At 38.7% G+C, this 15381-nt stretch overlaps 1 protein-coding gene across 9 annotated transcripts in view; it reads right to left on the bottom strand.

Annotated features, from left to right (window-relative positions):
• Positions 1 to 11142, bottom strand: part of NTPCR (nucleoside-triphosphatase, cancer-related) — a 64176-nt gene extending 53034 nt beyond the window's left edge. For 8 of the 9 annotated variants that reach the window (XR_005214487.1, XR_005214488.1, XR_005214489.1 and 5 more), the window contains exons 1-3: positions 11021 to 11142; positions 6389 to 6551; positions 5702 to 5798 (exon numbers count right to left, since the gene is read on the bottom strand). Coding sequence is in view for 6 of the 9 variants with exons in the window: in XM_037821120.1 (XP_037677048.1) it covers positions 5702 to 5798; positions 6389 to 6551; positions 11021 to 11072 (312 nt within the window). In the remaining 3 variants the exon portion in view is untranslated. Of the gene's footprint in view, positions 1 to 5701; positions 5799 to 6388; positions 6552 to 11020 lie in introns of those variants that run through there. The other variant, XM_037821136.1, reaches the window with a different exon arrangement.
• Positions 11143 to 15381: the final 4239 nt, after the last annotated feature.

Below are 15381 nucleotides of genomic sequence, written 5' to 3'. Positions count from 1 at the left end.
TTCATTTCCATTTACATGTCACCTCCTCTGACCTCTCTCCTGCTCACTTGGCCTAAAGTCGATTCCTCTTACCATTCCTCTTACCCTGCTCTTTTCCTTCTCGGTATTTATCACAATAGTACATTTATTTGCTTATTGTCTATGTATCACTAGACTGAGAGCACTTGAGAAACTGGAAACCATATCTGTTTTATACATGACTATAAAATTCATGATTGAATATTTCATAAATTACTGCAAAAAAACAAGTAACAGAATATAACTGTACAGTGAACTAATTCTTAGAAGCAGTAAAGAATAAATCATGCCAAAAAAAAGCATATATTTTTTCTGAAAAAACTTAGTAGTTCAAAATGATAATCTTTACGTTTGATACTGCATAATCATAAAAGTTAACTTTAACCAACATTTACCAAATGCTTAAGGGCTTCATAAATTTAAGGGCTGCTCTTAATCTTTTGATATTTTGGCTCATTCTCTTTTGAATTAACATGTGGTCATCCTTGCCAATTTTTATTCTTTGATTGTCACTGCCAAAGATTCACTTGTCACTGGTTTTGAAAGTGATTTAAACTGTTTTCCAACATCACTTCCATTGACTTGTCAAAATCCTGAATATTTTACAAGAACTGAAATTTTATTTAGTCATCAATTTATAACGTATCTGCATTTTATTGTTGGAAGAATTAGAGAGAACTTGTCAGACAGAAGTGAACTTGATATACACTAGTATTAATTGGGAGGTGGGTTTGAATGAGGATCAATATCATACATAGTCTCTCATCAATATAAAGTTCTGGTATCACAACTTTGCTTTCCTGGGCATCTTTGAATCTTCAGGGGCTCAGATATTGACCACTCAGGTAATGACGCTTGTCTTATAATAACAGATACTGGAATTGGCTAGGTGAAAGATTAAAGACAGGGAGTCAGGGATTGCTCTTTTTATGGAAAATTATCTTTTCAGGCAAGTGTCCTCTCTTTCTGCAGGGAAGGCTGGTTATTCTCAAGGGTTCCGGGAGGAAGCGGCGAGTCACAGTGTCCAGGCCAGTAGAGCAGGACTCTGTTGACTTCCAGGCATTGTAACGATTCTGGCTCCTTGTCTCAGAGTCTTGCAGAAAGAGATTTCTCAGGCTTGTCCATTCCTCCAGGGATGTGAGAGTATTTTAAATTGAAGAGTTGTAAAGTGAGCACAAAGCCATTCTGGATTGAGCCCATTTCAGTTTAGATGAAGAGCATCCACATTTAGTAAAGTTTTGTTTTTTATTGCTTCCCTTAAAAAAAGCTATGTAAGCATTGTTCCATTATTGGAAATAGAAAATATCACCTGTAAGCCTACTAGCCAACACAACAGTTTGTTCATCCTGTTTCAAACTTCATGTTGTCATATTCCTAATTATGTCATTTAATCTTCGTAAGAACCCATGATATAGGTCACTATTATCTCCATTTTACACATGAGAACAGTGAGGTATAGAGTGGTTTCCAAGTTCAAACTACTAGTAAGTAGTAAGTCTTGAACCTGTCAATCTGACTCTAGAAACTCATTCTGGCCCACTACACTATTGTTTTATATTCTACATACAGCCTAGTCAATACATTAGAATTTAAATGTTTCCAATTACAACAGACTATTAGTATTAAATCTGGAATTCAGATGTTAGTTTTAAGAGCACTAACAGAAAACCTAAAAAATGGAGACTTCTAACATTCAAGTGAATAAACGATATTCAAACTAGCATCTTCACTTTGTCCTTACTCTACTTGTACTGAATAAAATAGGGTTGTACATATACTGTATAATCATATACTATATATACACACATACAGTTACACTATAGAAACACATTGAAAGCATCATGGTAGGGACTGTGTCTTTCTTGTTTGTGGCTAGAACAGTGGCAGGCATGTCATTTGTTTATTCATTCATTTGTTCAGTAAATAAAGTATATCAGTTCCTCTATTTTGCCTTTTTCCCCCTGATATACTCAGGAGCTCTTTTCTCAAAATTCCTAGTTCAACCTAGGAATTAAAAAAAAAATGTTTTAGTCTTCAGTGGTTTGAGCAACACTGGTTAAAAATGATGAAATACTTTGCTGCAGAATCTCTCAGAGCCTAATGTGCATTGTGTAATTATAATATGCATTCTTTCAAAAATGTACTTTTGACTATATAACTCTTTTTCTTTTTCTTTTACTGGACCATCTGGGAGACTAGAATTCTACCAGGGATACTTTGGGAAATGCTGTTCTAGAAGTTATGTCTTCAAAAACAGAAATGTCCGTTTTTCTGCTTCTCTTTTTGAACTCTCCTTGAACTAAGTTTAGTCAAACTGAGGATCTCCAAAATAATCAGATGTTGTATGATTATTCATCAGTATTGACCTATTCCAAATTGAGTAGTACAGCACATAAAAAGGAATGAACACTTGAAAAGCTACTACAAAGACAATTTCTAAGCCTGATTTAAGATGAAAACAAACAATGTTCTAAGAACTGGTTTAGAAATACAAATTATAGGTTACACACTGCCAAATTACAGGGTTTTTTTCTGGGACACTTTTGTGTTTTTAACCATAATCAACTGTATCAATAAATTATTTTGATTATGAGGACTACTTTAAAAAAAAAAGTAACATATAATCTAAATAAGATCAAAAGTTGATTTTTTGAAAAGGTCAACTAAATTGACAAACCTTTACTTATAGTGACAAAGGAAAAAGGAGAGAGGGTTTAAGTAACTAGAATTACAAATGAAAGAAGAAACATCACTATTGACCTCACAAAATAGAAAGGGTTATCAGGGAATACTATGAACAACTGTATGCCAACAACTTGGATATCTTAGACGAAGTGAACAAATTACTAAAAGGCACAAAATATCAAAAATGACTCAGGAAGAAATAAAAAATCAACAGACCTATGACAAGTAGAGATTGCATTAGTAATTAAAAAGCTTCCCCTGAAGAAAAACAGGGGCCCAGATGGCTTCCTTGCTGGATTGTACTAAACATCTGTGAAGATTCTATGAGATCGGTACCATCCTGAAAGCAAAACTATATAAATGTTATCACAAGGAAAGAAAGCTATGGACTATATCCTGCATGAAATTAGATGCAAAAATCCTCAACAAAACACTAGCTAACCAAATCCAGCAACATATAAAAAGAATTATACACGATGACCAAGTAATATTTATCCTAGGAATGCAACACTGGTTTAACGTACAAAAATCAATCAATGTAATACACCACATCAATAGAATAAATAGATTAAAAAAATCACAATCATCTCAACAGATGAAGAAAAAGGATTTGACAAAACCCAACACTCCTTCATTATAAAACACTCAACAAAATAGGAATCAAAGGAAATTTCCTTAACCTAATAAAGGCCATCCATAAAAAAAAAAAACCACAGCCAACGTAACACTTAAGGGTGAAAAACTGAATGGTTTCCCCAGAAAACCAGGAGCAAGCAAAGATGTCCATTCTCGCCACTTCTTATTCAACATTGTATTGAAGGTTCTGGCCAGGGCAATTAGGCAAGAAGATAAAATAAAATAAATACAGGTTGGAAAGGAAGAAACAAAATTACTCTATTTGCAGATGACATGATCTTGTATGTAAAAAATTCTAAGGAATCAAACAAAAAACTATTCAAATAAACAAGTTCAGCAAGGTTGTAGGAGACAAGATCAACATACAAAAAAGCAATTGTATTTCTATACATTAAAATTGGAAGTGCAAAAATTGAGATTAAGAAAACAATTCCAGTTACAAGAGTATCAAAAGGAAGAAAATACACATAAATTTCAAAAAGAAGTATAATACTTGTATGCTGGAAACTACAAAACACTGTTGAAAGTAATTAAAGACCTAAAGAATTGGAAAGGCATTCCAGTTGTTCATGGATCAAAAGACTTAATATCATTAAGATCATAATATTCCCAAACTGATCTACAGATTCAATGCAATCCTTAACAAAATCCCAGTTGCTGTAGTCAAGACAGTGTGGTACTGGCATAGGGATAGATGTGACAGAATTGAGGGACCAGGAAAAAATCCTCGTATTTATCATCATTTGATTTTTGACAAGGGTGCCAAAACAATTCAATGGTTAAAGAATAGTCTTTCCAACAAAAGTCTGGGGCAACTGGATACCTATATGCAAAAGAATAAAGTTGGAGCCATACCTCATACCAAATTAACTTGAAATGGACAACACACCTGAATGTAATAGTAAAACTGTAAACTCTTAGATGAAAACATAAAAGTAAAATTTTCTGAACTTGGGTTAGGTAAAGCTTTCTTTGATACAACACCCAAAACACAAGCAATAAATGAACAATAAAGTGGACTTCTCAAAATTAAAAACATTTGTGCTTCAAAGAATACTCTCAAGGAAATCAAAAGACAACCCACAGAATGGAAGAAAATACTTGCAAATCATACATCTGATAACAGGCTTGTATCCAAAACTTGTAAAGAATTCTTTCAACTCAATAACAAAAAGACAAGTTAATTAGAAAACAGGCAAAGGATTTGAATAGACATTGCTCCAAAGATATACAAATGGCAACCAAACATGAAATGATGCTCAACATTATCAGTCATTAAGGAATGACTTATACATTGCTAATGTAGTTGCTCTGGAAAACAGCATGGCAATTTCTCAAAATTTTAAATACAGAATTAGCATATGACTCAGCAATTTCACTCAAAGGTATATATCTAAGAAAACTGAAAACAGCTTCACGTAAAAACCTGTAAATGAATGTTCATAGCAGCATTATTCATAATAGCAAAAATCTGAAAGCAACACAAATGTCCATTAATTGAAGAATGTATAAATAAAATGTGGTATATTCATAAAATGGAATATTATTCAGTCATAAAAGAAGTATTGATCCATGCTACAACATGGATGAACTTTGAAAACATTGTGCTAAGTGAAATAAGCCAGACACAAAACACCACCTATTGTATGATTCCATTTTTATGAAATATCCAGAATAGACAAATCTATAAAGACAAAAAATAGATTATTGGTTGTCATAAGGCAGGGGAAAGGGAGGAAGAAGAGTGACTGCTAATAGGTACAGGAATTCTTTTCGGGGTGAAGAAAATCTCCTAAAAGCAGACTGTAGTGATGGTTACACAATCTTGTGGACATACTAAAAAAAATGGATTGTTTACATTAAAATGGGTGAATTGCATAGCATGTGAATCTCAATAAAGCTGTTAAGAAAAACAGGTAACATGATGATATAATGTGCAAAGTGTCTAAAGCAGCATAGGGTAGGCATTCAGTAAGCACTGACCATTATTTTCATTGAGTGATGCTCTCCCTTCCAAAATGTTCATTTGTTGTGTTGTAAAAACAGGTTTAAGATATAAAGATGGGGAAGACAGAAAAGACCTAGCTTTGAGGACCTTATTAACTGAGCATCAGAGCCTTCCCAATATAAAATATATGCTGAATTTATGTGTCAAGGACTTGACTTGTACTTCAAAGTGACAGTAAATTATGCTGCATATTCTTATTAAGGCTCAATCACTTGAAAGCTTTTAAACCGAAAAGGCAAAACTGGCTTCCCCTTAAGAGCAAAAGCCACTATGGGCCACAGCTAGCAATTTCCACAATGCACTCACAGCAGATGGGCACAATAAGCAGAAAATAAGCAGAAACCACATACTTACATTCCTCAAGACAGGAAGTGCCAACTGCTCAAAGGAAGTCAGATCAACCACATACTGCCCAACTCGGTATTCACGTTTTCCAGGAGGCGGCACTGGCCTGAATGAAAAGACCATGTTCTTTGTTGAGAGTCTCCTGCATTGATTCCTGATTTCAAGCTACGCCACTGAGGCTCTAGCTTCTGTGTGTGTAAACCATCCTTAAAAATCACCTACACAAGAAGCGGTGGAAGGCCAAGTCGATCTGATCCAGTTTTCTCCCCCAAGACCAGACTACCACTAAGCGTGTGCACCACCAATGACGAATCTTAACAGTTATCACGGCAGGCACCAACTATCTTTGAAAAGTGGCACTAGAAACAGGGCTAAGAATCACAAAGTGAGAACAGTCTATGATTCAGTAGAATACCTTTTAAGTGAAATATGATATTTTTATACTTTATTTTTTCATATGATGGTCTTGATCTCTTTTTACTCTGAGAAATTCTTAAAGGCCAAAGATTTATAAAGTTAAAAGAGATCACTCTGCCCAGGGAGAAACTAAATCTGGAGGGAAAACAAAGTAGAAACAATCCAACCAGGGGCTTAATAAACCATTTAGCTTTTGTTGAATCAGAATAGAAAAGCTCCTGGAACATGGACAGAAGGACATCTTAGAGAATAAAACACCATGGAAATTAAACTCAGTACCCAACTCTAGATAAAGGACCCCGAGTGCCAGACAAAGTGACAACATCAAATCCTATTCTTCTCCCTCCTTGTCGGACTTCTTCTGTATAAAATCCATCAACAGGCATGCCAGAGGACTTTAAAACCTCACTGACTTTCTGGATCAATGTTGTTTTTCCAACGCCTAAAAAAAAAAAAAAAAAAAAAAAAAAAAAAATGCCCATTAGGAAACACTCTTGCTAGAGCATGCACCACTTGCTGACTCTGAGAAAGTAATCACGATAAAGAAATGGGTTGCAAATGGATTTTATGAATATTAATTTCAATTTAATTTTGATTGCTCCAGGTGTTAAAACTTTTTAATTTCAAGTAGAAACAAGTATAATCAAAATATGAGTATCTTGGAGTTTATTTTTAAACTCTGAAACATTATTAGTTTTGTCACATATACAATCCTAGAATCAACTGAGTCAATTTGTGGTTTTCTGATGACATTCTAAACCACAACTTCTATCCTATGAAACAAGCTTCTGTTTTCTCCTAGGTTTACTCTCCTTTTTGAGCTGCCATACTTTTCCACCTAGGAAATAGAACTGGTCATGCTTGGGTCAAAGACTGGGCACTTTAAACTAGGATTTCAACCTTCAAGACTCTACAGATCTATGTTTAACAATGGAAAAATCACTTCTTTTCTCCATGGACTTATATTGCTGAGTCTCCTGTCTCCTACATATCATTAATACCACAAGAAATGGTAATTTTTTAACTTTTTTCACAAGAGCAATCCTGTCAGGTTAAACTCATCAAACATCTCTTCTCTAGTGCCCTTACATTCCTTCAGCTTGCCCCAACTCCCTACCCAAATTGCAACCACTGCCCCCACAACCTCCCCACCTTTGACCCCTTCCATACCTCCCAGTCTGTCCTGTTGACCAATCTGTTTAAATCTTATGGGTTTATAAGAACTCACAGATGCTTCCAAATACAATACTAATCACTGACATTCATGGATCCAGGCACTGTTCTAGCATATTTTACAAGCATTTTCTTGGTTAACTCCTCACAACAACCTTGTAAGGCACTTACTATTTATCTGTTTCACACATGAGGACACTGAAGCACAGAGAGGTTAGGTAACTCACCCAAGTTTCACACCAAATAAGGATGTTATTTGTTAACAGGGGCCTCTATGTGTCACCATGACTTGTTCCCATAAAGAGTAAAGTCAGTGGCATCACGTTTACCCAAAAATGGAAAGAGGAAGAATTTCTAGGAGGTCTGCATGGAAGAGACTTGGAGACATTACAGTATTGCAAAGCATATTATTTACATGGCTGCCTACAAAGTTGGCCATAGTTCCTCAAGAAATCTTTTTAGCTTTCTTGAAATAAAATATAATCTGTTTTTCTTATTTAATGTATCTTTCCTCCAAACTTCACACTAACACACAACGGCATCTGGCTTTTTAGAACATGAAAAGCAACCTAAAAGGATTCCAGACACATGGCCATGGTGGTTGGTTAGAAACTGTGTCGACTATAAGATGACAAAGTTCTAATCCCAGCTCAGTCCCTAAGTAACTGTCACTTGAGGAAAGCCCCTGAAGAATTGGGTTAATACAATCAAGGGACATTGGTGAGTATGTAAATTGACACTACTTTTCTGATGGGCAATTTAATTGTACTTGTCAATATGCATACCACAGGATCCAGCAATTCTACGGGCAGGAATTTATCTTCAGTAAATAATCTGACAACGGTACAAAGAACTATGAAATAGGATATTCATTGCAGCCTTCTTCATAACAGCAAAACAATGAAAGCAACCTCAATGTTCATCCATAAAGGAATGGTTAAATTATGGTACCATGTAGATAATAAGCATTCAGGTATCCCATGCAGCCATGAAAATGAGTAATGTTTCCCTATATTTATTAATATGGAAAAATATCCACAACATATGGAAATAATATGTGAAAAAAAGCAGGATAAGACTTACAGGGTATTATTCCATTATAGTTTTTAAAAAAAGATGAAGTATGTATGTGTCTACATAGGAAAACATCAAGAATACAGAACAAAAAGGTTTATACCGCTTATTTCTATATGTTGGAATTCCATGTGATTTCCACTTTCTTCTTTAAAACTCTTGTGCTTTTTTTTAATAATGTGTATTACTCTTATTGTAAGAAAAACAATGCTATTTATGTTTTGAAAAAGATAAAATGGAGCAACTTTAATCATTCCTGTTCATAAAGGAGATCCTGTAGGGACCTGTAGTTTAGGTAGAACACAATAAGGCTAGAGGAAGCAGTTGGGTCAAGTTCCTTTTTTCTTCTCCAAGTCTGGAAATACTTCAGTTATCTTCTCATCTTTATTTACTTGCTATCCTACTGCTGTCTACATCGGCTGAGAAGTGACCTGGGCTAAAGGAGATCCCCAGAGGATGGCCACACACCAAGCACAGAGGACAAGAGCAGGTCACAGGCTCCAGAATTATTGCAATTCTGGCTCTCCATAAGCAGACTCTGAGACAGAGTCAAGTACAAGTGGTTTATCATTTGGGAAGTGACCCCAAGAAACACTGGTAGGGAAGAAATCAGGAAAGAAAGAAAGCCAACACAAAGCGCATTATCAGGCATTTCCAGTGTGGGTGGTTGGAGTTGACTCTTATTGGAGAACCCTAAGAGACAGCTTAAGACACATGCCTCAAAGTTATCCTGTCAGAGGGGTGAGGAAGTAGAGTACTTGAACACTAACTTCCATCAGTCATCCATGAATTCTCTGGCCCTTTCAACCTGCCCTGAGTGCAGGCAAGTAGGGCTCTGGTGACCTGAAAAAGCTGTCTGAGATGGAACACAGGTGCTAACAGTTGGAATCTTGGGAAATGCTCAATGTCAAGAGGAAATGGCGGGGGCACTGATGGCAGGTACAATCAGTGACTTCGTTGAGAAAGCATGTTACTTTAAGGTCTGAACATGTTAAGAAGTATTAGACACGTGCAAAGTTTGGGACGGAACTGAAAGAATACTAAACCAATGAAAAAAACAGACAAAAACCATGGGGGGGGTAGTTGTGCATAAAATAAAAATAAATTATGCTTCTGCATGGCTCTGCTGTGATTAGCTTTTACATAATCATATGACTATTGAGCTAATAAAAATTATACTATAGTTCCATTAGGAAGATGGGCAGAAGGAAAAGGTTGGTGGGTGTGAAGACAGCTTCAAGAGAGCTATACTGTAGAATTATTTGAGTCTTTCAGCTCTGAGTACATAAAACTTTTATAAAGAAACTGAAGGAAGAACCAGCACTGGTCCAGCCAGACTGTCTCCCACCCCACTTCCAGGCCCCAGAGTACAATCACCATTAACGGAAACACACAGATGTCCTGGGGCCAGCCTGTCCAGAAAACTACAATCTAACCTTCAAGTAATGGATTTACAAATTAACTTTCAGAAGACAATTCTTTGCAATATTAGGAAATTTTGAATATTAGACATTTCTCAAACCAAGCCCCTCTCCCCCCATTGCCTAGTAAAAATAAAATTCCAAAGACTGCACTATTAAGTGTAACCATTGCTATTTAAGGCTAAACAGAATCATTAAAATGAAGCTAGAGAATTCTAGGCTCAGGATTAGAATCTTTTATATCTGAACCCATAACTAACTTCCAAAATTAGACCTGCCTTGCAAAAGAGCTGAAGAAATCACTTTCCCTACTCTAAGCCCATCTTCCTTGGGCTATCTGCTGCTGCCACCATCATTTTGCCTCTATTGCTAATACACTTGATACATGTATATAGCACCTTGGTTTATAAATGGTTTCCTTCTACAGTCTCTCATTTGACCTTACACTATTCCATTTCACAAATGGGAACTCCACAGCCCACAAAAGTTGAGGGATTTGTCCAGTGATCCAGGCTTAGGAGGAGACAGGCACAGGCATCTGAGAGGGGTTCCTGTAAGTGCCAACGCTTCTTAACCTGGCCACCACGTCCATGGAGGGAATTCAGAGGGTCAGTGAACGGTGGATGGGGAAAAAAGGTTACAGCTTTAGTGTCACTATCTTCTATCCGAAATTTAACCTTTCCTTTCACCATGAACTTAGGCCACAAGCCGCGTATTAGGAGTGCCTGCGATGCGGCACTTTCACATCGCATTAGTTGTTGCAGGTATTCTTAAATAATCTTTGGCCCACATCACAACTTCAAAACCACAGTATTACTCCTGCTGCTAGTTCTTGTTATTTATTACCTTAATAAAGAAACACATATATTACTACATCGCGAGTTTGTTTTCTTCGCATTTTACTAAACTTGGCTTCATTTCTCATCGCATGTATTTTTAAGTATTTTAAAACTATTTTTTTTTAACCCCTGAGAAGAGGTAAGTAGGCTTCAGACTACCAAATTTGTAATTCTTAATCCGGAACCTTAAAAGCCAGGCCGCTAAAGCCCTGAATAGACCGGCTCCCTCCCCGGGGTCAGCCGAATCCCGCCCCAGAGACTCCCCGGCCCGTTCTCGGAGGACTAGGGGTCGCTCCCACCCCGCGAGGTGCCCACCACTTTCGCCTCCCGGGGACGAAGATCCTGGCGGAAGAACCATGCCCACGGTGCCAACTCGGTCCCCGCACGCGGCTGGGGAGGGTTACCTGGCGGCCCCGTTAGGAACACATGTCGGGCCATGCCAGTCCGGGTCGCCATCCGGTCGCCCGGCTCGCTGCAGGTCCCGCCTCCGCCCGCCGGAAGCCCCGCGTCTCCCGGCCGCGCATGCGCTTTTAGCCGCAGGCGTCTGTCCGCCAGACACCTGGGACCGCAGCCACCACTACAAAAAAGGAAGCGTGGTGGTCCGAGACCTTCAGGATCCCTGTGCTTCTTCACCCTCGGCGCTCGGGCTTAGACGGGTGTTTGCAAGGAAACATGTGCGTTGGAACGTCTCCACTTGAGCATCGTCGCGCGAGTTCTGCAGCTGGTTCCCACCGATGGGCTAAAATCTCCTAGGCTTCAGGACAGTGGGGACAGCCCTCTTGAAGGACGTTTGGGTCCCAGAGGACTTTCTTATAGAACTAGTCTCACAAATAGTTTGAGTGTTCTCAACCATCCATGCAGAGTAGACTCACCTGGGGAGTTTTAAACATATTCCACCTCTAGAGATTCTGATTCATTGCTTTTGGGTGAGTCGAGAGCATCTGTCTCTGGGTTTTCTGTTTGTGTTTTAAGCTTCCCAGCAGTTTATAAAGTCTATCAGAGTTGAGAACCACTGGTTTAGGCGGACTTCCCGTCTTTGCCACGTATAGGAAGCCCAGTTTCCCCCATTTAACTCCATACTGTAAATTTGAACCACCAACCCAAGAGCCAGCCGGAGGATCTCTTCGTGCAGAGAATTAAGTGGCTTTAGTCTAAGAAACTCTTCCCCCTTCCTCCTCAGTTAAACAGCTTGAAGTGTTTCAGACAGCGAAATGAAGTGGCAATGGCCTTAGGTCAGATTTACCTGCAATCTCTTTCACTCTGACATGTGGACATTTGACTTGTGATCAATCATTCTCCATCCTAGCTGAGAAAGCAATTTCAGTGAGTGCTTAACTGAATTGGTTTGTGCCCACACACGGACTTTCTGGATTCCCTTTAGCCTGAGATATACAGCAGTCGGAAGGCCTCATAATTTCTTGCTGTTTTAAAAGGAATCATCTAAAAAAAGGCAGGTTTGTACAATGTAGCTGTAACCATGATTTCTGCAACATTTTTAAGTCACCCGGTTCATTGATTATCACAGGAAATTGCATCATCTGTAATGTAGGGCCTTCCATCTAGCTTTACCTTCCACCTTCATGAAAATTGGAATCAATGAACAGCTGATGTAGCAAAATCAAGCCACAGAAGTAGCTTCCAAAATAAGGAAAGGAGAAACATATACAATCTTATGCATACCCTTTTGTTTAATCAAAAAGAATATATTTTAAATATTTATTATGTAACATTTTCCATCACTGAAAAGCAGTTTGAAATAACTTCATTCTTTCCAACTTATTCCTACATACCAAAAGAAAATTAAAGAACCATAGTCATACCTGAGCATTCCCATGTCATTAAGATCATGAAGTTATTATCATGAAGTTGTTTCAGGATATTTGTTTTTCCCATTGCTTTGCTTTGTTTTGCTTGGAAAATTTTTTTTTAATTTGATAAATAAAATAATTTTAAAATAAAATAAAATAAAAAAAGAAAAGCAGTTTGGATTTGCAAGGCTTACCATAAATTGGATTAGTCTCTTGATGCTATACCTGGAACTAGCAGTCATCAGTTTCAGTATCTCAAAGCATATATAAGAATCCAGATATAGAGAATTAATGTCTCAGAAAAAAGAAAGAAAACTTTTCCATTATAAACTATTCCTTTGGTTGATGGTCACATGGGTGTATTCACTTTATGATAATTCATTATCTGGACACTTTAGATTTGGACAGTTTCCTCTATGGGTTATACATAAATAACAATGGAGATTAAATATCTATGGCTATTAAGATTAATTTAAAAAGAGGGTGACATAGGAAGAAGTTTTAAAATAAACAGGATATTAAAGTACTTTGCTGAATCCAATTTTTGCTTATTATCCAATGAAGATATAATTACCTGAAGAATGGGTGATTTCTATTCTTTCCTCCTGCAGCACCTGGGTGCAGCCTCCCTTTTGATAAGAGGCAGTACAGTTTTTTATTTAAGCACTTTGCAAATACAACCCTACAGTGTCTTATGTATAATCTCAGAATCCCAAAAGCCCTAAAAACAAACTGAGTTTTTTGCTTGTTTCTGTTGTTGTTCTTATAACTTCCCTTTTCCCCGGACTGTCTGAGTATTAAAACTCAAAGTCTCATGCCCCAGGAACTCCCTCAATCCTGGGCAAACCAGAATGCTTGATTGTCCTACAGTTAGTTAAAGGGCACAGAAGCATTTGAGAAACAAAACAAATAGTTTTACCAGGGTAAACAACATTTGCCATTTTCCCAACAGGTTAAGCGCTGATAATTCATTATAAGCTCATTGTTCTGGATATGGAATCTTTTTCCTGAAGAAATAATCTTGTCAGCAGTGGTGACTAAGAAAGCCTATTTAATACATTCTGTACCTGCAGTAGGGGGGGGAAGTGGGTTGGGGGGAGGGGATGCTGTTATTACTCCAGATCCTAAACTCTGTGCAGAATAGTATTCTATCCTGGATGCCAGGAACACAGAGTAGGGATGATTCCCCTTCCCTTCTTCCTGCACACAATGGCTGGATACCGATTCCCCCCCACCCCTTTCCTAGCATCCAGCAGTATCTCCCCAGCCTGGCTGAGACAAGGGTTCTGACATGTAGTTTGGGGTAGGTCCTGCGTACAGGAAAACAGAACAGTACAAAGAATAAGGCTGCTAGGGATGTGCACATAAAAAAGTGGGAAGAAAAACAAATGTGGTGAACATATGTTGTTTTGGCAGCCCAGGATGCATTTCTCTTTCTGGAAATAGCTCCTAAATGTTCCTTTTAGGAGCACCCCTGCCCCATGCTCAGTCCCTGTGATTGGGAGGAGTTTATTCCTTTTCTCCCCTTCCCTTTCTCTAGTGGGAGCACATGACCCAGGCCTGGCCATTGAGAGCACCCCGTCTTCCTCGCCTCAGTGATTGGTTCTGAGAAAGCACATGACCTGAGCTGGGTCAGCCACACATAATCCCAGGACTTTTATACCACCTGTTCCTCTTCTTACCAACTGTTTCCTCTCCCTCTGCTCAGTATGACTGGAGCAGTGTGACTGGAGCAGGAGACAGGGAGAGGTGAGGGGGGAACGTGAGAGGCTTGCACTCCCACCCTTACCAGTCAACCCATCATCCAAGATGGGCTTGATTGTCACTCCTCTGAAAAGGCTTTTCCCATCCTCCAGGCCCCTGAGGAATGCTCCCTCAGCCTCACATTACAGCACCTGCCACAGTTGTGATGACATGGAAATCTGTTTACATCTGCCTTTCCCAACTGTGAATTCCTCAAAAGGCAAGGGCTTAAAGAATCTTGTCCTATTCATCTCTGTACACAGCAGGTAGCACAGTGTTCTAGGCTCTAGAGATTCAGCAGTAAACGAAACAAAGCATGTGGCCTACAATAGCTTATATTCTAGTGAGGGAGACAAACAAATAGACAAGTCAAGGCATAGAGTGCCACATGCTGATAAGTCCTTGGGAGAACGCCAAAAGGATGGGGATTGAAAAGGGAGGATAATGTGCTATTTTGTAGGGGGTGATCAGAGAAATATCATTGAGAAGACATTATCTGAGCAGAGATCTGAAAGAAACAGCCTTCTAGTTGTCTGGGGGAAAGCACTCTAGAGGGAGCAGCAGATGCAAAAAGTCCTGAGGCAGGACTACGTGGCCTATGAGAGGGGCAGTAGCAACCCAGAGTGGCTGGAGCAGAGCAGGAGAGAAAGACAGATGGGAGATGAGATCAGATTTTTTAGGCCTTATGGGCCAAGGTGAAGATTCTGGCTTTTACTGTAACTGAGCTGGAAAGCCATTGGAAAGTTTTGAACAGGGTGTGGCAGCTGTGAATACAATGGATCTTCTGTGATTAGGTTATTGCATATGACCTTAAATTGACCTTGGACGGGTTGTTCATTCAGAGGGTTCTGACCTAATCATGCAAACCCTGCAGCTGGCTGGTCAAAAAGAGGACGTCAGCGGTTTAAAGCCTAAGAAGGATTCAACACATTATTGCTAGCTTATGGATGGAGAGGGGCACATGGCAATGTGGGTGAACTCTAGAAGGTGAGAGCCAACTGATAGACAGCAAGGAAACAGGGGCCTCAGTCTTACCACCACAGGGAACTGAATTCTACCAATGATAAGAATGAGCTTGAAAGGGGATTTTTCCCCAGATTCCCCATACAAGAACTCAGCCCAGCTGACATACCTTGATGTCAGCCAGTGACAACCAGAGCAGAGAACCCAGAATAGTGCCTGGACTTCCAACATACAGACTGTGGGCTAAAAAA

The sequence above is a fragment of the Choloepus didactylus genome, chromosome 2 (assembly GCF_015220235.1).
Source record: "Choloepus didactylus isolate mChoDid1 chromosome 2, mChoDid1.pri, whole genome shotgun sequence".
Taxonomy (NCBI): domain Eukaryota; kingdom Metazoa; phylum Chordata; class Mammalia; order Pilosa; family Megalonychidae; genus Choloepus; species Choloepus didactylus.
This window is presented reverse-complemented; position numbering and strand designations above follow the sequence as displayed.